This window comes from Rhamphochromis sp. 'chilingali' (genome assembly GCF_963969265.1).
Source record: "Rhamphochromis sp. 'chilingali' genome assembly, chromosome: 16".
NCBI classification, from domain to species: Eukaryota; Metazoa; Chordata; class Actinopteri; order Cichliformes; family Cichlidae; genus Rhamphochromis; species Rhamphochromis sp. 'chilingali'.
In genome coordinates, this window is record NC_137943.1 from 17,526,534 (window position 1) to 17,553,479 (window position 26,946).

General features: G+C 40.3%; 2 protein-coding genes across 2 annotated transcripts in view; one reads left to right on the plus strand and one right to left on the minus strand.

Moving 5' to 3' along the window:
- clcn2a (chloride channel, voltage-sensitive 2a) overlaps positions 1–26,946 on the minus strand; it is a 60,767-nt gene that overhangs the window by 19,424 nt on the left and 14,397 nt on the right. The window contains exons 2-10 of the mRNA XM_080907554.1: positions 18,711–18,876; positions 10,269–10,400; positions 9,324–9,452; positions 8,854–8,987; positions 8,413–8,493; positions 5,458–5,536; positions 2,563–2,688; positions 1,084–1,168; positions 538–639 (exon numbers count right to left, since the gene is read on the minus strand). Coding sequence (XP_080763680.1) covers positions 538–639; positions 1,084–1,168; positions 2,563–2,688; positions 5,458–5,536; positions 8,413–8,493; positions 8,854–8,987; positions 9,324–9,452; positions 10,269–10,400; positions 18,711–18,876 — 1,034 coding nt within the window. The remainder of the gene's footprint in view (positions 1–537; positions 640–1,083; positions 1,169–2,562; positions 2,689–5,457; positions 5,537–8,412; positions 8,494–8,853; positions 8,988–9,323; positions 9,453–10,268; positions 10,401–18,710; positions 18,877–26,946) is intronic.
- On the plus strand, positions 19,380–21,839 carry LOC308412888 (zona pellucida sperm-binding protein 4-like; the record flags this gene model as incomplete). The annotated part of the gene is made up of 8 exons (XM_080907564.1): positions 19,380–19,659; positions 19,748–19,935; positions 20,035–20,132; positions 20,620–20,777; positions 20,851–21,043; positions 21,119–21,266; positions 21,360–21,435; positions 21,721–21,839. The coding sequence occupies 8 exons, from the start codon at positions 19,380–19,382 to the stop codon at positions 21,837–21,839; spliced, it is 1,260 nt and encodes a 419-aa protein (XP_080763690.1).

Genomic DNA, 26,946 nt, shown 5'->3' on the forward strand with positions numbered 1-26,946 from the left:
AAAGTTAGAGAGCCAAGGCTGAGATTGTTTGGACATGTGCAGATGAGGGACAGTGGACATGTCTGGTAAAGAATTCATGGATGTGGCGAAGGAGGACATGCAGAGGGTTAGTGTGACAGGATGCTAAGTGCAGGGTGAGATGGAAGCAGATGAAGTGCTTTAGAGCCTCATAAAGGGACCAGCTGAAAGAAGATGGATGAGGGAAAAAGTGTGTGTACAACTCACAGCAGGTTTGTGAGTTTGTGAGACAGTTTGTGCCTCAGAGTAAGAGCATGAAAAAAACGATGTTATACATTAGTCAGCTTTAGATGACTTGGTTAGCTAGTTTCAGTACCCTGTGAAAGATCCACAGTCATTGTTTCCAGTCTCAGTTAAGCTAGCTTTCTGCTAGCAGTTGCAGTATTAATCGTTTCATCAAACTCTGTGAGTAATTTCCAAATATGTCAAACTGTTCCTTTAAGCTGGGCAAGGGGACGTTGGGTCTATGAATCTACAAATGTTTAATGATTTTGTGTAAGACTGGGGTGAGATACTTACTTCCTCAGCAAGAACTTGTTAATTGTCTTCTGCTTCCTCATGCACTCGACTATCAGCCGGTTCAGGTAGACAAACAGAGCTCCCCCAAAACCACACGCAATCCTACACACACACACAGAGACACGGCTTGTTTGGCCTGTTGAAGGTAAAACAGAACAGCATTGTGGTGCAAAACAAAAGCAGCCACATGGAAAAAGAATTACCACAAATGAAACAAAGCTACAGTTTTGCTATGCCTGGTTAAGTCAGTCACAGTTGGAAGCTCTTTTCAAGGAAGCCAACCGATGTTAATTCATCGTTTCTCTCCATGAAGATACATCAAACAAATCACATTTGGCACGTTCTGATCTGGACCGAGCCTCTGCTTGTAATCAGCAGAGTAAAAAGTTAATTTCATGCCCCGTTCATCGAATACAAATCAACCTTCAGACTCTTAAAAGACTTGGGAGAACGGCAGAAAAGGAGCTCAGATCTCCTCAGTAACAGAAGCTGCTTGGGGATCAGGGCTCCGTTTAATGTGGCGCCAGTCCAGAGAAACACACTCACCCCAGTATGGCAAAGGCTGGCAGCTCCTGAAGGTCAAACGGGAAGTCCAGACGGAAACGGGTCTTAAAGAGAGCAGTGATGGTCTCTGAGAAAAAGAAGACTGTTCTCACTCTGCTATACAGCAATCTGTTATGAATGAAAACTGGCTTTTAAACTGAACCACTAAAGACAACCACTTACCTCATCACGCCTCTTAAAGATATACTTATATATACTGAATTACATTTTATATAGAGTCTCATTAAAGTAGCCACCATGTTAGGTACACCTAGTAACTTGTTAAATTGAATTGGAAAGGGGTTCCCTTTTCGATTAAGTTCACCCTTTTATATGAAAGAGATCCACTTTGGCCTTCAGAAATGCATTAATTCTTAATGGCAGAGATTTAACAAGGTGCTGGAAACACTTCGCATGACATAGCGTAGTATAGACATAGCATCACACAGTAGCTGTGGGTTTGTCAGCTACACATCCTGATCATGTCCTGATGATCCTGATCCATCATGATGTGAATCCCCTGTTTTACCACATCCCAAAGGAGGTCATCTGAGTACAATGAACTTAGTGTCATGTTCAGGGACAATAATTTTGAGATGATTTGAGTTTTGTGACATGGTGGAAATGATCAGCAACAATGTTCAGGTCGGCCGTGGTGTCGTGCGCAAAGACAGTAGAGAAAAGACTATTACACTAGCACCACCAGCCTCAATCACTGATAAAAGGCAGGATGGAGCCATGCTTCCATGTTGTCCATGCTGAATTCTAACCCTATGATTTGAAGGTCACATCAGAAATTAAGATAAATCAGACTAGACAACATTTATCCAATCCTCTATTGTCCAGTTTTGGTGAGCCTGAGTAAATCGTAGCCTCAGTTTCCAGTTCTTAGCTGACAGAAGCAGCACCTGGTGTGGTCTTCTGCTGCTTCAGCGCTCTCTTTCAATGACTGACATGATGTAAATTTCCGAGATGCTCTTCTGTATGTCTTGGTTGTAATAAGTGTTTGTTGGGGTTTCTGTTGCCTTCCTGTCAGCTTGAAGCATTCAGGCCGTTCTCCTTTGACCTTTGACATCAACAAGGCATTTTCGCCCACAGAACTGCCTCTCACTAGATATTTTTTTGCTTTTTCAGACCATTTTCTGTAAACCCTAGAGGTAGTTGTGTGGATTGTGTAGATCAGCAGTTTCTGAAGTACTCTGAGCATCAGTCTGGAACTGACAAACATGCAACATTTAAAGTTGTTTAAATCACCTTTCTTCCCCATTCTGATGCTCCAGCAGGTCGTCTTGACCATGTTTAGATACCTAAATGCACTGAGTAGCTTCCACGTGACTGGCTGATTAGATTTATTTTAACGAGCAGTTGAATAGATGTACCTGATGAAAGGGTCGGTGAGTTTAAATTAACTCGTTTAATTGCATATTATGATATTTTTCTTGAAACAGAACTGGAAGAGTCTGTTTCTGTTTTGTACTTTACCTTCCTCCTGATTCCAGACAGCAAGCACTCTGAATATGAAGGCGCTGAAGGTGGCAGCGAAGAAGCCCCTCCAGTAGTTCCTCACAGCAAAAAATGTTGACGTGACCTCAATACTGAACAGCACCCCTGCAACGCACAAATATACATACAGAGAGTGAGCCGTTCCCAGAGCCCAACTGCAGTCAAGAAAGCAGCAAATTCTCAACTTTATTTTAATATCAGATATTCTAGCAAAGAGCTATTCTCAGGCTTTCACCTTATAATTATTTAACTATCAGATGATCTCTATAAATCGTGACCTTCCTTAACTGATTCATGTAGTCTATAACATTTTAGAAAAACACAAAAATACCACAGTAGCTGCATATTTAGCTTCAGTGACTCAGTGAATCAATTAAATACTTCAGCTCTGATCATCACGGCTATAATCTTTTGTTATTTTCTCATGGATTTTCAGCATTTTGCAAAAAACCCAACAAAGATTTCTAACTCGCAGGACCTGTTTGTTTGCTTGTTTGGAAATGCCACACAGCTACATGAATCGTGTCTCGGTGAATGTGTAGTACATACTGTACTGTTGTCAGTATGAGTTTGTCTAGTCGTTCTAAATAAATGAGACAGGGTGTCAATCACGCCCCAAAAACAAGTTCCTCTTGTCGCTTGTGGCCACAAGCATCCATTCTATATGGCTCAAATGATGCAGACGAGAAGACATTGATCAAAATAATTATAACTTAAGGTCCTCTTTACAGCTTTTATTAGTCTTGTCATTGTCATTAAGCATAGATTAAAATGCTAAAGAACATGTCACTCTATTCAAACCGCTGTGAAAGAATGGGCACCTTTATTTAGCAAGCAAATTTCAAACACAGAAGTGAATTCACACGACAATTAAAACCTTCTGAACAACCCGACTCATGAAGAACGTCAATTAAGAAAGAAGAAAATAAGGTCTAACAAAAAATCTTATAATGAAGCAGAAGATGGAAATTCACCCTAATAATCAACAATTAGAGCAAAGGTCGAGAAGTACTTGAAGTTCTCAGGGGAAAAAAATGGAAATTTTAGCATTTGCATAAGTGGGCGAGTCCATCTGTTGAAGAAGATGGTAAGATGCAGTCGAATGCAGAACAACCACCGAGTGATACCAAGTATGATTCATCATGTGAGCATCCACGGAAAACCACTTTAATCTGAGGATTTTAACGTGGCTCTAATGTGGATGATTATGATCTTCACCCTTGAGAAAACATAATCCTAATCCCCGCTGCACCACAAGTATCAACAGCCAACAGTTAAACAGGACCACTAAGACACAACGTCATCCATTTAAAGACATAAATCTAATAATCACTCTTTTTTAACCCACGTTGATCCCTATCAGCTCCTGCAGAGCAGAAGCTCCTCAGCTGCTCGAAGTCGCCAAAAGCACCACAAATTTGAGAATTATCTGTATGTTTAACGCTAAGTACAACAATTCCTCACTGTTTTCATGTTATAGTTTGGTGCATTAGTATTATAAAATATCATTTAGATCACTTTCAAAGTAATTTAAAGAGTTGATCAAGTAAAAGTTGATAACAATGCTCAAAAGGTTATCTAAAGTTACAGGAAACATTAACATTCATGGACACATGAGCATTTGGCAGCTGACAGAGTTTGCTTCTCTGAATGAAAAGCAGTTTTTAAAGTTTTAATGTAGTTTCACATGGGACTGTATATTAACCATCAGTGAATACGGTAGATTTACATTTGAACTTGAAGCCAACTTAATTTATCAGTATGAGGAAGGTTTAGTCTGCTAAAATGGTGAGAACGGAAGAGCTGAAGGTGTTAAAACTTCAGCAGTGCTGACTTCACTGTTAGAGCTGTGGCGGTCTATCAAAATAAATATGTTGCCGACAGCAGTTAAAGAGGATTGGTATTAAGTAGTAAAAAGAAAAACAAAATAAGTGATCATTCAAATACACATATAAAGCCAAAGAGGCATACATACAGTAGGTTGGGTCATATAGTCATGTGGGTTTAAGCCCATCAATCAATCAATCAATCAATCAATCAAAGTGGAGCACCTAAAAGAAGACGTGTGTACCCTCAGGACCAAATATGGTGTTACACATATCTTAATCTATATGTGGCTGTATAAGATGGGTTGTTTTGTGGTTACAACCCAATTTAAAATGCTGTGTGTAATATGGTTAATTGGGATCCTGGAGAAGACCAGAACGTGTCAGTCTACCAATTAAGTTCTCCTAACTAAATGACAAATAGAGCAAAGTTTCTGGCTCAACTTCACCCAATTAAGGAGCGCGTGAAGGAGAGGAAAAGGTCTGAAGAGGTTAAAACTCCAGCAAAGCTTGAAAAGAGCATTTGAAGAGGAGTGTTTGCAGACTTTTTTTTAGCTAGAAACGGTGTATGCCGTACACTCACTCCACTCTGTAAAAAAACAGTACAGTTCAAAGAAATCATTAAAAGGCCAAAATTAGCATGACTGTCATAGCCATGATGAGTATGTGTAAATGTCTGACCACAACTGTATTAATAAATATTTTAACCTCATGGCATGTTCACGTGTAGCCTAAAAACATGCATTTTGACATCAAGCATTAAAAGAAAAGTGCTAAAGCTGGAGAGAAGAGTTGGGCTTGTTATGTGCTGCTGTATCATAGGATGACATAAGCTGTTAATGAATGAAATGCGCAATATTCCTTCCTATGGACAGCCATTAGACTGAGAGTCAGACTTTGAGAACCTTGGATTTAGACAAATATACTGGCTAAGACTGGCATCTTCGGCTGCTAGTGGGGTAAATATTCTCTTCATCTAATTAGCTCCTGTAAATGTCTCACATAATTAAATCCAGTTCAATCAGAGGCTACAGTCGTGTTGACTTACCTCCAATAGGAGCAGCAAAGCAGCAGCCCACACCCACCGCACAGGCAGCCGACAGCATCTCCGTGTTCCTCAACTCATTCTGTCCAACAAGGGTCAGATACACGCACATACCAATACACGCAGAGCAGTGCATTCAAGCAAATACACACACATTCAAATCCCAAGAGGTGCACGTTTATTTGCAAATGCCACAAACGTACATCCAGAACCAGTTTTATTTTACAAACGCAGCAGTTTGACTGCAAAGCTGCTGTTTGCACACATTCGACAAGATTACTTATATATGATTGGAGTTTGATGGGAGGCTATAACTGAAAAACCATGATTGAGGGTTGAAATCATGAAATGAGATTTTGTCGAAGCAAAAGCAACACAGAATGATGCCTCTCTGCGATGGTTCACTAACACAGCGCAGACAAATGGAAAGACATCAATCTGTCTCAGCTCTCAAATGGACAGCTTGAATTAATGTTGATGGGATTGGAAATAAAGAAACTATCCGAGTCATGCATTCGTACCTTGCTTCCTTCAAAGGGCTCTTCCTTTAGCAGTAAAAGTGAAAAGAGGACAGACATGTGTGAGTGTAGTGGTTACCTTTTTTTAAATGTATGTTTTTTTTTATCTTCCTCCTGGAAGACATCCAAGTTATTATTCAAAGCAAGCAGACCCAAACAAGCAGCGAATGAGCTTCAGCAAACAATCCTGATTTTACTGTGAACTGAATTAACATTTTCCCAGACTGATTAGGTTTAGTGGTCCCTGCACTATTTGAGTCGTTCTAACTGTGCTGACACGTGTTTTTCTTCCTTCACATCACTGCAGCCTATCTTCCTCCACGCTGATGTGGCTGTTGATGCAAGGAGGAGAGGCACATCACAGTATCCAGTGGAGAAATAGACAGAAGCTCAGGGTGAAGTCTCACATGAGTGGAGGTGAGAGTCCGTCCTGGGGAACGGCAGAAAGTCGAAGAAATGTCAAAGATTTTTCAAATAAAAACTGCATGTGCGTGTGTTATTCGCCCTTCACAGTGATTATACTCAAATAAGGAGGAAGGTGATAAATCATGAAATTACAGGCTTAAGGAGTTACATGATTTATTCCACATTTGCCTTTATTTGCCTCCCACTTGTGTGAGTTAACGTGTATGTGCACATATCAGTGGCACTCTCAGCAAAGCGTGGTACACACTTACATGTAAGCTCTTCGTCTGCTGGTTTGAGTTTACACACAGAAATGATAAAGTAGTTTAGCTCAGTTTAGCTTTAGGCTCATTCTCGGGGACTTGGTATTGGATCAGTGCAATACTTTGTTGCATCTTGTAACTATGTAACCCACTGACTTGTGTTATATAAATGATTTTTTTTTAGAAATGAAAAAATACACCTCAAACATGCACTATGAAAATGTCTGAACCTTTTATGTTCACTGTCATTACCATTTGATTTATAGCCTATAACACATTTAAACAATAGAAGTTGACCTTCAATGACAGGCACGTTTACAGTCCAGGTTTCCAAAAAAAAGTTCCAACATACATGAAAATCTGACTGGTCTGTTTTATTGTGTTAGTTAATTACTGAAGAAAATAAAAGTCACAGTGATTTAGCTAGCATCGCACAGGTACTACTAAGAACCCCCCCACCACTTTTTTTTTTTACTTCTCGTTCATGTTAAGCCACTACTAAAGATCATTAACTTGTGTTTTCTTTTTTTCGTAGTTTGTAATATCATCTGCTGCCCTTTCCTCAACCTGATTCTGCTGCAGGTCTCTTCCTCTTATCGGGGAGTTCTTCCTTCCCACCATTCCCAACCAATCTTATATCTTATAGTCTTTACCTTACAATTGAAAGTGGCTTAATATGACTGTTGTTATGAGTTAAAACTATATAAATAAAACTAAATATTAATTAATCCTTACTTCACTTTCTAATGTGTAATTTAACGAGTTCATTTGTAACTCATTATGCCCCTCTGAAACCCCTGCTGGTCTTGAAGTGGCAGCGTGATAAGGTGAGGGAGGGCCACCACTTCTTGTGAGAAGTTATCGAGCTCTCGTTATGCACTAAAAAGTTTAACTTAGTTAAACTAGCACCCTTTAGACTCCCTGCCTTCAAATTATGCTTCATCACTTCATCCAGGTCTCTCTTGGAAATGAGATTTTTAATCTCAATGACATTTTTTACCTGGATAAATAAAGGATTAATAAATCCAACACATTTCAAAAGGTGCAACTTTTACTCAACTAGTGGCAAAAGCAATCACAAGGAGGGTTTTGGTGCAGCACTCTCTTTGCTACAGATAGTACCCTAGCCAATGCCTGCAACCACATCACGACCAACCAGGAAATACGCATTTTTCCCTAGCGACTGGAGGTTGCCAGGGGGGGGTCACTGACTGGTCTTTGGCAGCAATGACCTGTAGTGACCCTTCATACAGTTTAGACCAGTGACAGTTATCTTTACAATGAATCTGTTGTTGTAGTGCTTCTGATAGTAATGTAAGGAAGTGGCTCTTTCACTTTTCCCCACTCATAAACAAACACTCCCCAATATTGAGGCTAAAGTTAGGATCTAAACAGATCTCACTACAAATATCAGCATGTGTGACTCTGCAGCTGAATGTGAGCACAAAAGGGGTCAAATTAACAACTAGTGATGATGATTGATGAATAGAAGACAGAAATACATTTCAAAGTTTTCACACCAATTTTTCAAGCTTTTTTAAAAATTATTGTAAAGAGCCAAAAACAGCTTTCCTGTTTAATTAAAATCAGAGGCTCAATCTGACTGAAAACATTTGTGGACTTGAGCTGCAGACATACGAGAACTCATAAATTAGATTTTATCACAGACGATAACATGACACTTTTTATAGAAGTAAGCGGAAAGCCCTCAAACACAGTGCTGTGCTGCAGTCTGCTGGGACATCTGCATATCAGTTGTTCTCCATCCTCACCTTGTAAATCCCACCAAAAACAGCAGCCATAAATTTGCTCAGGAGAGCGGCGCACAGACTGGCAACATGAACGAAGGGTCCCTGTGAGGGAGGATAGAGAAAGGCAGACGTTAGAAGACAGGACACGACTAAAAGCACACTTAAAGACTAAGCAGAGCATGCTGCCTCCAAGATCAAGAGCATTATTCAAAAACCTTTGCACGATTAAACCACGCTCAGATGCAGATTCAAACTGCTTTATTACACCCTGGATGGGAAATGTAACTGCTATTAGCAGTAAATCACACTTTTATTTTGACAGCTCTGACTTTAATGAGACTAGAAGAGAGAACATTATTAAATCTTCCAGACCTACAAAAAAGCCTTTAATTCATTGGTTGTAATTTGTGAAGCCAAGAAGACTCTAATGGGTGAAGGCTAGGGGAAAAATAAACTCTCTACCTCCTTCCCCAGAGGCATTCCACTACCCAGCGCGCAGGTCAGACCAATCACTTTGGCAACAAAGGTCTTAAAAGTCAGATACTCCTTCAGGACCACCCCCCTGAGTATGGTCTTCATCTCTGGAATACCTGAACCTGAGACATGAAAAGATGCCAGGTGGGATGATGCAGTGCAGAGAAAAGATGAGTTGAAAGAAAGCAATTACACAGAGGGGGGTGGGGGAATAAATGAAGAGCAAGAGGAGACAGTAAGGGGAAAAGCTGATTGATATTCATATAGTTTTAGTATGCACATCTCATCAGAGCTATATTTAATGGATTTCCTGCAGATGCAATCACTAAGACATACAGCACATGTCCTTGGAGCCCTTATGGAGCACTACAGAGCCAATTACACAGAAATAAGACCATGAATTAGAATTTGAATATAAATACATATGTTTATGTCCACATTCTGTGTGCATGTCTTACCCACAGCCTGAGGCGCAAGTATCTGTGTGAATCCTGCAGAGAAAGTAATGAGGACTACAGGGTAGCTGATCCAGGCAATGTACTGCAGAAGCAAGTTACTGTCCAGTCCACCGTACATCCACTTCTGTGCTGCACACACACATATATAAGGAACTTCATTTCAGTATCATGCAGTACAAAACTAAACTAGTCAAAAACTATTCCCAATTAATTTTCTGTGACTCCTTTTCTCTTCTTCTTCTCTTCGACTGCTTCTCTGTGCTCTAACCTCAAATCTCTGCCTTTGATTTCCTCACCCTCAGCAACTCCTCTTTCATTCCTACGAGCAAATTTACAGTTTCAAAAACAGAGGAAAAAAAACGAAAGCTACTAAACTAAGCCAGCTGTGTATTTCGCCATCTATTTTTCTTCACTCGTACCTGAAAAAAAGATCTTTTCAAAAATGTTCTGATGCTCAGAGAGGATGCGCTGGAAAACATCAGCATGGGCGGAAAAGATGGCGTGTTTGCTCAGTCATGGCTGAGTAGTGTTTTGTTAAAGTTAATGATGTGTCAACCTTTTCATTTTATTTTATTTTTTACAAGTTTTGGTTTTGTTTGAACACTTTTAGGAAAGAAATGTCAGGAAAAATAATCTGGTTTATTATAATTTATTGTGAGATTTTGGGAATTTTTTGTATCAAATACTGTATAGTTTCTATTCACATCACAGATGTTTGTAAAATCCCAGTTTGTTTGAAATGTGAATAGAAACCGTGATTTCTAAATATTATGAACCAATATTTCATCACAATTAAATTGTCTTCACAATGCACCTCTTAGCCGTTCATATGAAGCCTAACTCTTCGAGGTTTAATGCCGCCCCTGTGAGAACAGCATCACATTTGCTGTCTGTCCAGTCTTTCAAGCATCTCTCTCTCGTTTTTGGTATGCATCTCTTTCCTACCTTCTTGGCAGAAGGCGATGGCATAGTCCATCACCCAGCTGACCAGAGCCATGAGTAGCCCCAGCAGAATGAGGAAGATCCAGTCCTCCCCCACCCGTGAGATCAAGAACTTCTGGCAGCGAGATGCACACACTGAGGGCACAGAGAAACAGAGAGAGGGAATCAAAAGCAAAGAAATTCCAGGTGTGATGAGACTGCAGAGATATACTTGTTTGTATGCGACTCCAATCAAACTGAATTATAAATAAGCTGAAAAAAGGAAGTCTAAATAATAAAACTTTTGAAAAAGATTCAAAACTGTGATATGATGTTGAATGGTTGAGTTAAAAAAGGTATGAATAAAAGATTAATACACCCATTCATTTAAACGTAATAGGCATAGACATATGGCTGCTACATATACAGGCATATTAGCATATCTATATAGATATGCCTAACCAGGTTCGGGTCGCAAAACCAGAGAAGCGGTAAAAACCGGATGGATGGACATTTTTAGAGTGAAAACTGTCGGCTTCACTGTTACAAAGACTAACCAGCTTGTTAGGACTATGCTTGCCTGCCATAGCCCAGCTTTTAAAGAGGAAGTGTGACTTCTCTTTGGTAAATGTAACCTAAATTTCTTTGTGAGCTAGTTAAACCAAAAAAAAAAAAAAAGCTCACAAAAATTACTAATTGTCATATTTTGTTAAAGTCACATAATCACTCAACTCTACTACATATGGAAAAAATAATAACTCAATTATATAAATAAACAACAACTAGTTGCATTCAAGGAACGTAATTTCTTTTGGTCCTACAAACTCAGTCACCCATTGGTTGCATTAATTAATATGTTTCAGCTGGCAACAAGTTATTTAACTCTAAACGGGACAGTGAGTAACTAAATTATTGGCCAGCATTAAACGATGAAAACAACTAAGGAGACTGCTGAAACTATTATAATAACAGTTCAAAGATAGTGGTAAACTATCATCTTTTAAGAAGAAATATGGAACTCACGACTATATTTCGACACATACACTGCAAAGAGATCTGAAGGGATTGGCAATAAACATCTGTGTAGACTTAAGAAAAACACTCATCAGTGAGACTAATCTGGAAAACAGGCTTCAGTTTGCCACATAAAGATTGGACCCTGGAGCAATGGAAAAAGCTCATGTGGTTTGATGATTCCAGATTTGACCTGTTTCACTGTGAAGGTTAAATCAGAGTAAGAAGAGAGCTGGATGAAGCAATGCACCCCTTGTGACTAGCGCTTGCTTTACAAGCCTGTGGTGGTGTTTTGATTTGGAGTTGCTTCAGGTGGTCAAGTTTAGGTTCAGAAACATTATTTGCCAAAAAAGGTGTTTCTACCAGTGGAGTTTTCTTTTACTGGTGGCACAGGCATATTTATAGATGACACTGCCAGGATTCACTGGGTTCAAATCGTAAAAGAGTGGTTGAGGGAGCATGAGACATCATGGGGTTGCACTAGTCTTAAAAAACAAAACAAAACTGAATACATTTTTAGGTCAGCACTGGACAAAATTTGAGTGATTTTATGTGTATTTTGATGAAGAAAACAAGAGTAAAAAGATGCAGTGAGCAGAGAGATGTTATCACGTTTGCACATGAGAGAATCACATTATCTTCATCCAGTTCAAATATGAGAATATCAAGAAAAAAAAAGCTAGGTCATGGTTATAAATTCTACTATTACATTATAATCTATAACTCTGGGTTAGGTCAGCTAAAAGAAGCATTGCTGGACTAATTTCTCCTCGCTTGTCTGCGGACACTGCCAAAGCCTGGAATTCACAAATATCCAGAGCATTCATAGATGTGCCTGTCCCCAGAGAAGCTAAAAATGTGCTACTAACACATTTGCCAGATCCACACTTCATGACACCGTTACAGCCAAGTGAGAAACCAAAAACACTTTTTTGTTAATTGTTCAGCTTGTTTGTAGAGGAAATGGAAACGGTTGTAGAGGAAAAAGTTTGTTATTCGACACTCATTATGTGACTAATTGGAAATAAATGTTCATTACGATGCAGTTTGTGACATTTGCTCAAAGCTTAAGTACTGAGCTGTCTTATGAAATGATTTATCATTTTTAAATGAAACCAATCACATGGCAGCAACTCAATGCATTTACAGACATGGTTAAAAACAACCTGCTGAAGGTCAAACTGAGCACTGAAATTAACGTGGCATAGTTATTGGATGTTGAGTCTTTCAGAAACTGCTGATCTGCTGGGATTTTCCTACACAACCATCTCTGGGGTTTATAGAGAATGGGCTGAAAAAGAAAAAATATCCAGTGAGCAGCAGTTCTCTGGGTGAAAATACCTTATTGATGCCAAAGAGCTGGTAGGAAGACAACAGCAACTCCAAGAACCACTCCAAGATATTCAGAAGAGCATCTTTGAATGCAAAACATGTCAAACCTTGAAGCAGATGGGCTACACAGCAAAAGAACACACCAGGTGCCACTCTTGTCAGCTAAGAACGGGAAACTGAGGCTATAATTGAAACAGAGTTACCAAAGTTGGACAACAGAAGATTAAAAAAAACACCGCCTGGTCTAAGTCTTGAGTTCTGATTGTAGAATTTGGGGTAAACAACATGAAAGACTCATCCTGCCTTGTATCAATGATTCAGGCTGATGGTAGTGAGCTAATGGTGTGGGGGATGTTTTCTTGGCACACTCGGTACCTCTTAGTACCAAATGAATGAACTGGTTTCTTGAACATGACAATGAGTTCACTGAGTTCACAATGAGTCACATTACTCTGCCCCCACCGTGTAATGTGATAATATTTACTATTTCACATCAAGATATCTTGTGGTTATGCTGCTTGTATAATGTTTTGATGTGGCTCAAAAAAAGAACTGCTCGTGTTAAATCTTGTTTGAATGGCATGCTGCTATTCAAAAACCAAAACAAGGAAAATGATAAATGAAAGGACTTTGCAGCAGTCTTTCTAGGCCGGGAAGCGGGTCACAATGGGATGCAGCGTCTCCTGAGGCAAATGAGGCACAACTGTGTGCGTGATGGGGCAGGCTGTCCAGCTGCCAGGCCACCTGCTGGATGGCAAACAGCCAGCATAGAACCTACACATGAACATGGGATAAGCATGCAATCTGACACATGACACAATCTCACACAGAGTCAAAAAGAAAACATGCCTCTGAAAAATATTTAGCAGATAAATCTAAGTGAACATATGAGATGACATGGTTTTCTAGATTGTGTCATTTTACTTGACAGTTCAGTTGAAACTCTTTTTAAAAAGAAAGAGGGGGTATTCTCAGAGATTCTCTGTATGTATTCCCTTTAATCTCTTTCTCACACACACACACACACACACACACACACACACACACACACACACACACACACACACACACACACACACACACACACACACACACACACACACACACACACACACACTCTGGCACCTGCACCACCACATACTTCCATGTGCATCTTGGCTCACACTCACATCCGCAGGCTCAGTGGCGTTCACAGATGTCTTCTCCTGATCCCGCACTAAAAATCACACCCAACGCCAGACACTTTCTCCACCTCTGCGAGTCCTGCATTGCATCACCCTAATCATTAATAATGTTGAAAATGCAGGAGATCATTCACCTACAGCCCTTTTCAAAGATTTACAGTCCTCGAATGTACAGTGAAACACTAGCTGTGATATTATTCACTGAGGCTGAACCTTGGAATAACCTGCAGTCCCAGGTCTGATTAATACCTGCTACAAAAATGCACCAACATTTCACTCTGTGAGGCAAAAATAATCAGTGAGGGGAGTACATGTTTTGTAGCTCAGCAGCACAGTCTTTAGTTGCATGTGTAGGTTGCCTTGTTCAAAAACCTCCAACTACTGATACGAACCGAGGCACACACTAGTCCATCACCCACAGATATGATGTTCCCACACAGATGCATGAGAGGAAAGCACTAAAACTCCCACTTCCACCAAATCTGAAGGCTCTCTCAGCACACATTACCTAAGAATGAAAGCAGCGGTGCCTGGCCAGCCTGAGCGCCTCTCCAAAGATGAGTCTAAAAATACGAACACCTCTTGATCTATGAGCACACACGGCAGACAGTGAACACACAAATCACTCTGGCTGGCTGCTGATCTGACTGATTGTTTTAAATGGCTTCTATTACAGCCAGCAAGCAACGCTGTGCTGATATAGTGCAGCTTTCACCTATAGTGCAATCTATTGCTCTTTAATCAGATCACTAGTCACAAGGGCAAAGAGGCAGCGATGGATACTGGAAAGCCGCCACGCTGGCTCACTTACGCAAGCACGAGTAAAAACAAACACTGCCTTTCCCTCCTATTGCCTTGTCGAGAGTCATCCCTGAGAGTGATTATTTATTTTAACACTTTATTTTCTGTTATTTGGCTTACATAACTTTTTCCCCCAGTTACTAATAGAGTTCAATAAATCTGTGTCCCCTCTGAAAAACAATCGGGTAAACTGCAAGTGGAACTTTTAAGTATTTATAATGCTGTTTCCAAAAAAATGTGTAAAATACAGACAAAAGACTGAAAAGGTATGTGATGCTAAAGCTTGTGTTGTGGGGAATATCTTGAAAGAAATTAGGTTAAGCAACAAAAACTGGGAATAATCAATCATGTTGCCTTATTAAGTCCTTATTGTTACTTATTTCATGGGTGAAGATAAGGAGGATCTGGCCACTCTAAACAGTTTGCTATACTGATAAGGAGTTTCATCTTCTGTACACAGTGGACTGACACTGGCTAACATTTACAGCTCTTTTACACTATGATCACATTTAACCATGCATTCATTCAGGCCTCTATCCACCTCACATCTATGGCCAGTTTAGAATCACCAATTAACCCATCGTCTATGTTTTGGATGGTGGGAGGAAGGCAGAGCACCAGTAATAAACCTATGCAGACACAAGGAGAACATGCAGTCCACACAGGATAGTTCTTGTTGTGAGTTAAGACCACTGCACCGCAGTGCCAGTATCATGAAAAGATTCAGAGAATTGGGAGGAACCTCTATACACGAGAAAAAGGTCTGAAAAACAGATTTTAATGGCCGTAATCTTTGAGCCACTCACAGGAACACTTAAGAGAACCATTTCTCAATACTTCCAAAAGCCGTGCCGTCTCTCTGTGACATCTTGTTAGACACACATCTGAATGCTCCAGATCCGCAAAGTGTCAAAACATCAGCTTTGACAAATATGAGTGCAAGTCGAAGTGAATTTAAAAACGTGGCCCTTGTTTGCATGTTCACACTTTACCAAATTTGGAGTCTAAGCAGAAAAAAACAATTTTGACACAAACTGTAGAGAGTGGGCACAGACAGTTTTATTAAAGTTCTCCTACAGCTGCAAGTGCTGATGGTGTCAGCAATAAATGCAAATGCAGCAAAGCAAACCTTAAGAATTATTATTATCATAGGATCTTTACTCTATAATATAAACTGCTTTGGAAAAATGTATTTTATCTGATCCACAAAATCAGAAATTACAAAAATCAATAAATTGAATAATCAGATTCTTCATTTTACCAACCAAAATGCCACAGCAGAGGTCTGTACTACGAGGCATGGTTTCCTTTTATCCAGGCAACTTTCAGGTTAACCCAGGATTCCTAATACTATGAGTTGTGGATCACTTCTTACTGGGTATATTGACATCATAATATAACACGTTCTGGCTGACCTCATCTTCGACTTGCACGTAAACTAAGCCTAAGTTTGAGTACAGTTTTTATATTTGTTCTTTACTGTCAGGCTGTTAAACACCACTGAGGCTGCTGCTAAAAGAACAAAAACTAAAACTATCTTTTAAACATCAATTTAATCAAATACTCGTTATAATCTATCAGAGTCTCCCACTCTCCCTTATCTTAACGACAGAACCGTGTTATTGATAGGTCTGTTAACTCACACACTATGCTTTTTTACTGGCTTTCTTTCCTGGCTATAAATAGGCTACACTTTATTAATATAGCAGCTCTTTTCCAACCTTACTGACCAAAGCACTTAAAGTAGACACTCTTAATACAATATTACTCTAAAGTGCTTTTCCTCTCACGCAAACTCACACTGCTGATTTGTCTGCAGGAGCTGTGTTGCTGTGTTTAACCTCGTCATATTTTTCCCATAGTATAGTTTAAGTTCTTCAGCCATTCTTGTGAATGGTCAGATGCTGCCAACACCACCTCTTTCACGTGTATATGCAGGGAAACCCTGGGTTAGCTCAGTGAGATCGTTACCCTTGTGTTGCTGCCTATCCCGAATGCCTGCGTTAGGGTAAGTGAATTCAGATAACAAAAAGATCCCCTGGCTGTGTTAAACTCACTTTGTAGTACAAGGCTCTGGAAAGAAGGTCGACTCAACTTGAAGTAGACACTAAAACATTTCCTCGCTCGACAGACACTCCAGCTTTAAGATACGTATTTATCTGTAAGGTTTCGCCTGGATTGATTAAGATACGATGAGTTCATTTGTAGAGCTGTAAGCTTTGAAAAATGACAAATACAGTGTGACTTTCTGAAAAGCAATATCACAGTCATTCAAAACACATTTGGAAGATGCACGCATACACACAGAAATACACATAACACTCCATTACTGTAGAGTACATCGGTCTCAAGTGGAGCTCTCTGCTGGTGCCACTCCTTTATCTGCAGTCATCTGGGAAGACTAGACATAAAATAACCTGACAGCTCAGATCAGCGTTTTGCTCACATAAACAAACGTAAACACAAAGTGAAGCAATCGGATACACTCACACACTGACAAACACAATCTGGGCCACTGGCTGCCAGCAGAGGACGCTGTCCCTGCCTTTGACATTGAGACAGTCCTTGGTGTCTGGAGGTCGTTGCTCAGATCAGACACATTTAATTCTTCTCTTTGGGCTTCATTTATAAAGCATACAAGTCGCATGCAGGTAGCATGGTGTGAGCAGAAAAACACTCAAAATGAGCCTTTTAGAAAATCTTACTGTGACATGTAAATGATCTATTCTGTAAGGAAAGTCTAGTTTTTTAATGCAAATTATGTTTTTGTTGGTTATGTGGGGGTGTTACTCTCTAAGACGTTTATCAGCCTCAGTTCTGAGTTTTTGTCCTGATCACTGCCAGGCTGGGACTGTTAAACTGAGGAACTTTTATCGGACGTAAAAGTCCGACACCATCAGGAATACTATCAGGAAACCATAAATATGTAGGACCTTTTTTCTCCATCTTTTGTAGCTGCTGTGCTGTACTTCAAGAACTCGTCGCTTTCACACGACTTTAACGCTCAGTGGAGAGCTGAAATCACATTTTTAGGGGTGCGCACACACACGATTCACTATAGTTAATCACTACATTGGTCTGACCTTCAGGCACTACCTGCACAGTTTCTCCTTGCAAGCCTGAGTCTGAAGAGGGAGTATCAAACATTCAGCCTTACAACGAGTTCTGCAGAGTCCAGCAGGAGAGAAGGACGGTTTTATTCTTAATCACAAAGTATTGTTGTAGCAGATCATGAGCTGACCGTGTTTGTCCAAACTCTGAAGTCTAAATCATTGTCAGTTTTAAAAACATTACCCACACTACACCATACCGATGTGTTTCTATGATTTTTTAAATCCAGGCTTTCTGAAGGTCTTTCAAACTTCTTATATTGACATTGGCGGTTTTGTTCACTCCAGTTCTTGTAGCTGACCATTTTCAGAGGAATTTTTTTGTTTTGTTTTGTTAAGCCACTCAACACTGACCTATGAATCATTCAAGGATAAAAAGGCACCAAACTCAAGGGACGAACAAGTGTTGTATCTACACGTAGCAGACAACTTAAAAAGCACCATTGTATCTTCAGGCAGCAGTGCGGGATCATTGTGACAGAGAAGGGAACAAAAGGCAGCAAACATCCAAAGAAGAGCTCCGAATGTCCTTCAAGAAGCCTGGAGAACTATTCCTGAAGACTACTTGAAGAAATTACAAGAAAGCTTGCCTAAGAGAGTTCAGGCTATGTTGAAGAATAAATATGGTCATACCAAATATTGACTTTCAAGCTTGTTAGAAGTATACAAACTCTGTTTTTGCATGATATACTGTATTTCCAGGCACGTTTGCACGTTTTAATAAATTGCTGCACCTTTTTCCCATTTTCCCAACAAAATACAAAGAAATGAGGACTGCCTCAAGACTTTTGCACAGTACTGTACAACAGTAGCTTGTACTGCAGTGTCTTTGTGACTTGAAGTCACTGTTGTGAACTAGTGATACATAAATATCATTTAGATAAACTGAATAGGTGAAAATAGAAAAACTGGAACATTTTGTAGAAACCGTTTTACTGGTCTGGCCCACCTAAAATCAAATTTGTCTGTACGTGGTTTATGAATCAATATGTGGGTTAGGGGTTAAAAGAGTGATCGTCACTTACACTGGCACTTTGCACAAGGGTCCTTCTCATATTCCAGAAGATCAGCACGACTACGAACGCTGGCGTTCCTCCTCATGCCACCGCCATCCCGCACCCCTCCATCACGTAGGCGCGCCGCCTCCTCCTTGGCAAACACACCCAGCTCCTGGGTGTACCGCCCATACATCTGAATAGATGGAAAGGAAAAAGTTTTTACACTGGCAGTAACAGAGGAAGGCAGTGTAGAAAATGTCAGTGTGATACAGCATGTTTTCCACTTTAAAAATTAATACTGTGTTGGGTCACAATAATACATTCAGCGTAAACATGCAAAGGTTCAAGCTCTGAGTAAACAGACCCAGCTGTGGAAAATTCACTGACTGCAAATAGAAACTCCATTCACAGCTTTCCTCTTTAATTCTCCTTTAGAAATAAATAAAAAAAAATCACTCAGCTTTGACTCAGCAGTCGTGTAATGACTTCTTTTCAGACAGATGAGCAGACAATAAGCTCCACCTGTCAGCTCCCAGCTGATTAACTCTGCAGGGCTGGCACACAATTGACTACTAACAATGAGAGGCGGTGTTCATAGCGAACTACACACAATCAATCACGTATAAAGACTGCATCCCAGCCATAGATGTGGTTGTTGTAGATTTGGCCAGTGTGTAGTTAGTTATTAACACCATAATGAAGTTTTTCAAGCTGCTGTTTAGTGTTGTGGTTGTTTGTGTTTGTTGTGTTACTGCGCAGCATTCCTGGAAGATTCCTCTGCAGAAACCTCAAACTTCTCATTCTTTTCAGTGGTTTCAACAACAGTCAAATGTCCCTCCAACTGCAGCTCCTCTTAATAAATGCCTGGTAGAGGAGGCTCAGAAGCTCCGGTGTGGGACTCCAGATTTGACCCCTGAACAATGTGAAAAAATGAACTGCTGCTTTGATGGGCTACGGTGCTACTATGGGAAAACAGGTATTTATGCTTCGGTGAGGTTTCTTTTCCTGTTGGTGGACATGTGAAACTGAGCAGACCTTCACCCATCTATTGTCTTGTCTCCCAGTGACTGTGCAGTGTACCAGGGATGGCCAGTTTGTGGTGGTTGTGGCTAGAGATGCCACCCTGCCACCTATAGAGCTGGACTCAATCGACCTGCTGGAGACTGACGATGTCTTCTGTACCTCTGTCGACAGCACCTCTGCCTTTGCCATCTTTCAGTTCCCTGTGACAGCATGTGGCACCACAGTTACGGTAGGTGGAGGGTTATCTAGACAGTTTTTAATATGAAAATACAATCTGATCGGATTCATCACTTGAACATAGTCATATTTTTTTCCCCTCTTCCCACAGGAGGAGGATGGTTTTGTTGTTTATGAAAACCACATGTCGTCTTCATATGAAGTAGGAGTTGGCCTAAAAGGCTCAATCACCAGGGACAGCCATTTTGAGTGAGTCTGTCAAATGGGAATTGAGTCATTAATTGGCAAATTCTGAACACAATGACAACACAAAAGCACTGATTATTTATTTTTGAGTCAACTCTATATAAAACCCCCTTTAGCTTCATGTATTGTAAACTTTTCTCCTTTGGCAGCTGCGATGTAAATGTACTGTTTCTAAAGCACTGCCAGTCAAATTTTGTTTAAATGTGCTGTAAATAAAATGACGGCCATCCCTAAAAGGTTCATACTTCTGATAGTGTATGTTTAAGGTATAATTTCCAAAAAGCTTAAGCAGTTCAGTGGGTACATGTTGGACTTGAAAGAGAACCTGTCGATCCTATTGGACTAATATCTAGAACCAGTGCCTCTGTTGTCGTGCCACACTACAAAGCAATTAGCCTGTAGTTGATTTCCATTCATTCTATGATTTAACTCTTAAACTTAAGTAGGCCTTTGACTGCTTAAATAGCACAAAGTTGTGCTCTGCCAACAGGCTACTGTTCCAGTGTCGGTACTCCGGCACAGCCACAGAGGCTCTCATCCTGGAGGTGAGCCCTGTTCCTCCTCCCGTACCGGTTGCTGCTGCAGGACCTCTCAGAGTGGAGCTCAGACTGGGAAGTGGACAGTGCCGCACAAAAGGATGTGTGGAGGGTGAGTGACACAACCCCTAAGAAGCAGTACAGAAATGAACTTGTATGCACTAAAACTATTACTCTACTTGCAGAAGTGGCAGCGTACAGCTCCTTCTATGCCCCGTCAGACTACCCAATCACCAAAGTGTTACGGGAACCCGTCTATGTTGAGGTGCGCATCTTGGCAAGGTCCGACCCAAATATCATTCTGAACTTGGAGCACTGCTGGGCCACTTCCAATCCAAATCCTGACAGCCTGCCACAGTGGGACCTTCTGTTTAATGGGTATATAAAAGCAATCAGATACAACTTTGTACAGTTTTTGTATTTTGTGCTAAGGTGGATTCTTCTTGGCTGCAGGTGTCCATACCATGATGACAAATTCCTGACCACAGTGGTTCATGTGGACGGCTCCTCTGGGCTTCAGTACCCGACGCACCACAAACGTTTTGTCATAAAGATGTTTACATTTGTGGATCCAAACGACTTCTTTCCACAGCAAGACCGGGTACAGCAGAGCTTATTTAAATTGGATTCCCTTACAGAAACTGTTTTCTTGACCAAATGTACTTTTTTTTTCTTTTTTTTTTTTAAAAAAAAGGTGTTCATCCACTGCACCACAGCTGTTTGCTATCCAACCAGCATGGACTCTTGTGAGCAGTACTGTCATCGACAGCGTGAGTATCTTGATTGTAGTCTAATACTTAAACTGCCTGGCATTCTGCCCTAAGTTTACAGAACTGCAGCTTTATGCAAGTTTAGCAAAACTTTCCAGAGCTTTTACACTTCAAGAAGGTAGATCGCACTGAAATTGGCATTTGCAAGCTTAAATCAAAGGTAGAAAGGCTTCCCCCTGGAAGAGCTGAAATGGCATCTAGAATTTTTAGCTTTACATATTCACTTATGCACTTCTGTAAGATTTTCTTTTTCAGCACTTAAAGGAAAAAATGCCTGCCTTGCAGGAAGAGCAGTATCTGCAGCAAGGAAAGTTTCCCAGAGCCAGAGGGGCCTAGTCTCAAGTGGTGAAGTGATCCTGACTGAGAAGACCACAGCAGCACTGAACGCTAAACTGAAAGGATGACCTTCCACTGGCACGCCATTTCTGGCTGTCATTTTTAATAAAAAGCTTGTTAAAAGCTCATGCTGAACAACTGGGTTTTGTCTCAAATCACTGCTTGAAGGTGACTAACTTTCGCTGAGGTAGATATTCTACAAAGTCAAGCCAGTAACATGATGAAGGTGCCACCCTGTTTTCCTGATTCTTGCTGACAAGGCAGCAAGATTGCATTACAACTAGATGCTTGGAAAATCTATACTGAAATGTACAATAGCATTGTATAACACAGCAGATTTGCTTTCAGTAGTGAAAAACTGCATGTCAGGAAATGTGCTTGACTAGCAACATTAGATGTAGAGTTTTTTTTTTTTCTCTTCCGACCTCCTCCTACCATGTCTCATTAAGATGAGACTCATGATTCCTCAAGACCTGCTGGTAGGCTTGTAGATTTCTCTATGCTACAACCTGCAACATCTCTCCTCCACTGCTCTATGCACCACCTCCCTTTTTGTGTCCCACTCAACTCCTCCTCTTATTGAGATGGGCATCACGACTCCTCCAGACTGTCTTTCTGCTCGCATGAACAGGAGGTGCAGAGGGAAAGCAGAGCAGCTGTATAGGTTCAGTCTGACGTGCAGAGAACTATGCTGTCAGATGTCCATCTTACTCTACTTTGTATTTTTTTTTTTAAAAAACCTAACCTGCTGGAAATCAAACATGATGCCGCTATGTATCATATTCAGGCAGGACTGCATTTAAGTACTGCTGCAAAATTCTCAGAGGAACTGGCCCATTGGATGGCGAGCAGTAACAGCTGCTGTGTGGATATAAACAGTGGAAAATGTTTTGCCACTGGTTAAAAATGCTGTCGGGTTGATAGATTAAAAATAGGTGCAGTGTGGAATGCTAAATGTTAGAGAAACAAGGGGTGGGTGGGGGGCAGTTATGATAACTATTATTTGGGGTGAAAATGGAACTGTTCATGTAAATCAATTTCTGTCCTTAATGAGAAACTCCAGCTAATGAAAGCTTTCATTTTGATAAAATACAGGATGTAAGATTGTTTTGAAAATTCATTTCCATCTGTTTCTAACGAATGAGATTAACGCTGTTCAGTCTGGAAAGTGCAATGAAGAAAAAATATTTAAAAAAAACCTCGTATTCAGGTTTTGTGACACAACTTCACATCAATCTCAGCATGTCCTACAATCATGCATTAATGACATGCACGTTTTTCTCAGTCTGCATTTCAAGATCATTGGGGTGATTTGGTGTTCTGTATTATTATTTGTTTTATCATTGTAATATTTTTTCAGATAATTCTGCTTTATGAAAATGTTCCAAAAGAGTGAGGCCTTACAGACAGGGGGAGGGCTTCTCTGAGAGCTGACCAATTTTAAACTACAGGGGGCTCCACCTGACTCCACTCACTAGTGGTTTAAGTGGCATGCATGACTCAGTTTCCAACTGTGAGTGGAGCGGATAATAAAGATTAAATATCTACTACTCTAGCCTTAACTGTGGGGGAGAGACACTTGAATAATATACCTTGTACTAGCATCACATAACTTTTTGTTTTTACTTGGCTAGCCGAAAAGCCTAGCGTGTCCAACTCTGCACTCTGTGACATGAATGGGTCGAGTCTGTATTTGGGTTTTTTTGTTGGTGTCAGCCACAGGTGAATGTACTGGGAAGGTAAATCCTTTTCAGCAACTTAACTGGAGGAACTGCAGTTTCTGCCAATTCCATATTTGCTACTTTGTTCAGCTCTGGAGGCTGGTGCTTGATTGTGACACATGAATTGTTCTTTTGGCTTTTACAATTCTTCAGTGTCCTTTGATAAGGAAGCAGCAGTGCTGTGAATCATAGCTGAGGTGCCAATGATGCTCTCAGTTACCAGCGAGAGAAACCCCACTGCTAAAAGCTTCTGATCTGCTCAGTGACGATGGAGACTTAATATTTGTTCATGCATGTGCTGAACACCTGCACTAGAAACCTCTAAAAGAACAAAGCATGAGTGTAAAGAAACAATGTGCTGCAAAAACTGACAAAATGGGGGCGGTGTGGACAGCTTCAATTTAATGTAATCAAAAAGAATCAGGGGTGTCCAGTCCAGTCCGCACACCAAAGTGTCCATGGGCAAAATACTGAACCCCGAGTTGCTGTGTACATCAGAGTATGAATCTTAGACATAAAGCATTTAGACACAGAAGATAGAAGATAAAATTCAAATAGATTAGTACCTCCCAAATTAAATGACTCATATCAGTCAAAGTCTAAAGATCTTGACCAGAAAAGTAGCGTCTCCATGTTAATCACTACACTCAGAAACTCAATTCTCTCTGACTTTTATAAGGTGGCAAATAAATTTTCATGCACCCACATGGTTGCACACAAATCCGCCATGAGCATCAGACAAACTCCCACTGGGAGTATAAACAGGGCCTGTTAGTGCTTCTTACTTCGGCCTGTGTGAAACCAATCACAGGCCATCTGGAGCACGGCCCCCTGGTGAGAGCAGCAGGTGGGACCCTGTGGGTTAAATGAGCTGTTATCTGTAACCAGCTTAACTCCTACATGGCTAACCTCTGTATCTACATCAGTCGGTTAGCATCCCACACTTGAACCCTTTAAAACCAGTTCGGCTCCTGCTTCCTGCTGATTGGTATTGACTGGTTTCTCATTGATCACAGTGCTCACAGAGAGAAAGAAGGCACGTCTCCAATGAATAAGGTGGTGTCAGTTAATTGGTTAAATAGCAGCAAAAGCCTGAGTGGAGCGGAGTAGTCAGAGGCAACTATCATGGCTGTTATGTCATATTAAAAAGTTGTTTTTTTAAACATGAACACACTCTGAACTAAAAAAACAAAACACACACCTATGATTGTAACAGAAAATCATTTATTTTAAAAGAACAGAATAGTGTTACATTTACTAATTTTTACTATTTTAAATATAACAAACACGGCTAACCAGCAGTTAGGCTGCATATATCCCATGCAGCAGATTCCTGCCTTCAGATACTGCCCTCCTCTATTTTCTGCCTCTTCTTCCTCTGTCCTTATCACAATAAAAGCAACATACCTCAAATTAAACATTATTACTATTGTATTAAAATTTAGAGTGATGCAATGAATTAAAAACAAAATTAGACGCTTTTCCCCACAAGTACTCCAGCAGCAGCTTCTGATGTCAACTAGTGAGGAGACACTCAGTACTGACATTTCAATGCTGTGTCGAGTTCACAAAGTGCAGATGTTTCAAAAAAACTGCTCCAAACTCACGTCACATCACCAGAGCTCAGTGAGGTTTTTTTCACCACGGTTTTGACAGGTAGCTTACCTGCTGCTACTAGGCTTGACTGACAGAGTGTAGAGCAAACTTGATGACACCGCAAACTCCCAGAAAGCTTAAAAGCCATCATCATCACTAGCAGAAACCACAGCAAGAGACAGTTTGTGGGAATTTTTTTGACAGCCGGGTTAGAGAAGCTCATTTTACCCACAATGCAACTGGTGATCCTGCTGTAGAGGTCAAAAGATACCTCACTAATCATTTGTTCCAAGGGCATATGATCGAAACAGCATTTTGAGACAGTAATCCATGCCTTTGTTACTTCTAGGCTGGATTATTGTAACGCACTTTATTTTGGGGTTAGTGATGCGTCCATTAGGCGCCTGCAGGTTGTGCAAAATGCTGCAGCACGTCTCTTAACTGGAACAAAAAAGTTTGAGCACATTACCCCAATTTTAATTTCACTCCACTGGCTACCTGTACATTTTAGGATTGTTTTTAAAATTCTCTTATTTGCTTTTAAATCTCTTAATGGCCTGCCCCCCCCCCTACCTCTCGGAGCTACTACAACCATATACACTTCCCCGTTCCCTTAGGTCCGCCAATCAGCAGCTCCTTAAGGTACCAAAAACTAAGTATAAATCTAAAGGTGATCGTGCTTTTGCTGTAGTTGCTCCAAAGTTGTGGAATGATCTACCCTTGCATGTTAGGCAGGCCTCTTCTCTCTCTGAATTTAAAAGTCTTCTTAAAACATATTTATTCGCTGAAGCCTTTGGCATTGATTAGAGGGGTTGACTCAATTTGTTTTGACATGTTTCAATTTATTTTAGTTTTTTAGTTATTTATTTTATCTTATCTCATTTTAATTTTCTTTACTTATGCTTTTAGCATGTACAGCACTTTGTGAACTCTGGTTTTATGTTAAAGTGCTTTATAAATAAAGGTGGTATGGTATGGTATGGTATTAGTTTATTGGCAAGTGGATTTGTGGTATATCCATGACTTTCATCTCAGCAAAAACTACAAAATTCCTGCGTAGACTTGCAACAACTCAGTTATGTGACTTAATTTGCTAAGAGAGAAGTGAAAAACAGAAAATGAAATTTTGAATAAAAATCTGCACATATGACAAATTAAGACATTAGACATATTTTACTTGATTTTCTCTTATTGATCTTCATTTTCAGTCAGCACAATGACTCATTCATTCACACTTCAATCCACCGCACAGGACACATCTTCCACAAGGACTACGTTTAGCATACCTACAAAGAAAACGTTCATTCCCACAAAACCTGTGTGGTTATCACAACAAACATAGTGGCATTTTGTCAGGGTACTGGGTCTGTGACCCAGTGTTTTGTGTTTGTTGGTTAATTTATATTCCTTCATTATTGTTATTCAAGGTTTGGGGTCTTTTTAATGTTTTTTGCTCATGTTTATTTGTAGTTCCTAGGATTTAGGTTTCTGTTACTTTGCCTTTCCTGTGTTCCACGTCTAGTCACTCTTGTCTCCATGTTCCCTCTGTCTCCCCAGTCAGTCATGTCTCTGTGTCACGTCTGTCTTTGTGATTGTCACCTGTTTTATTTTGATAGTCCCTGTCCTGTGTGCAGTGCATCTAGTTTTGCTTCCTCTTGTCTCATTATGTCTGATTAGTCCCAGCTGTGTTTCCCTCCTGTTTCCCATTCCCTCGTTACTCCCTTTTGTATTTAAGCCCTGTGTTTTCCTTTGCCCTTTGTTGTGTCATACCGCCTTATGTGCTTTAAGTCTCTTCATGGTTCTGGTTTCTAGCTTTGTTCTGTACTACTTTCCTGGTGTTTTTTGTTCTTAGTTTCTT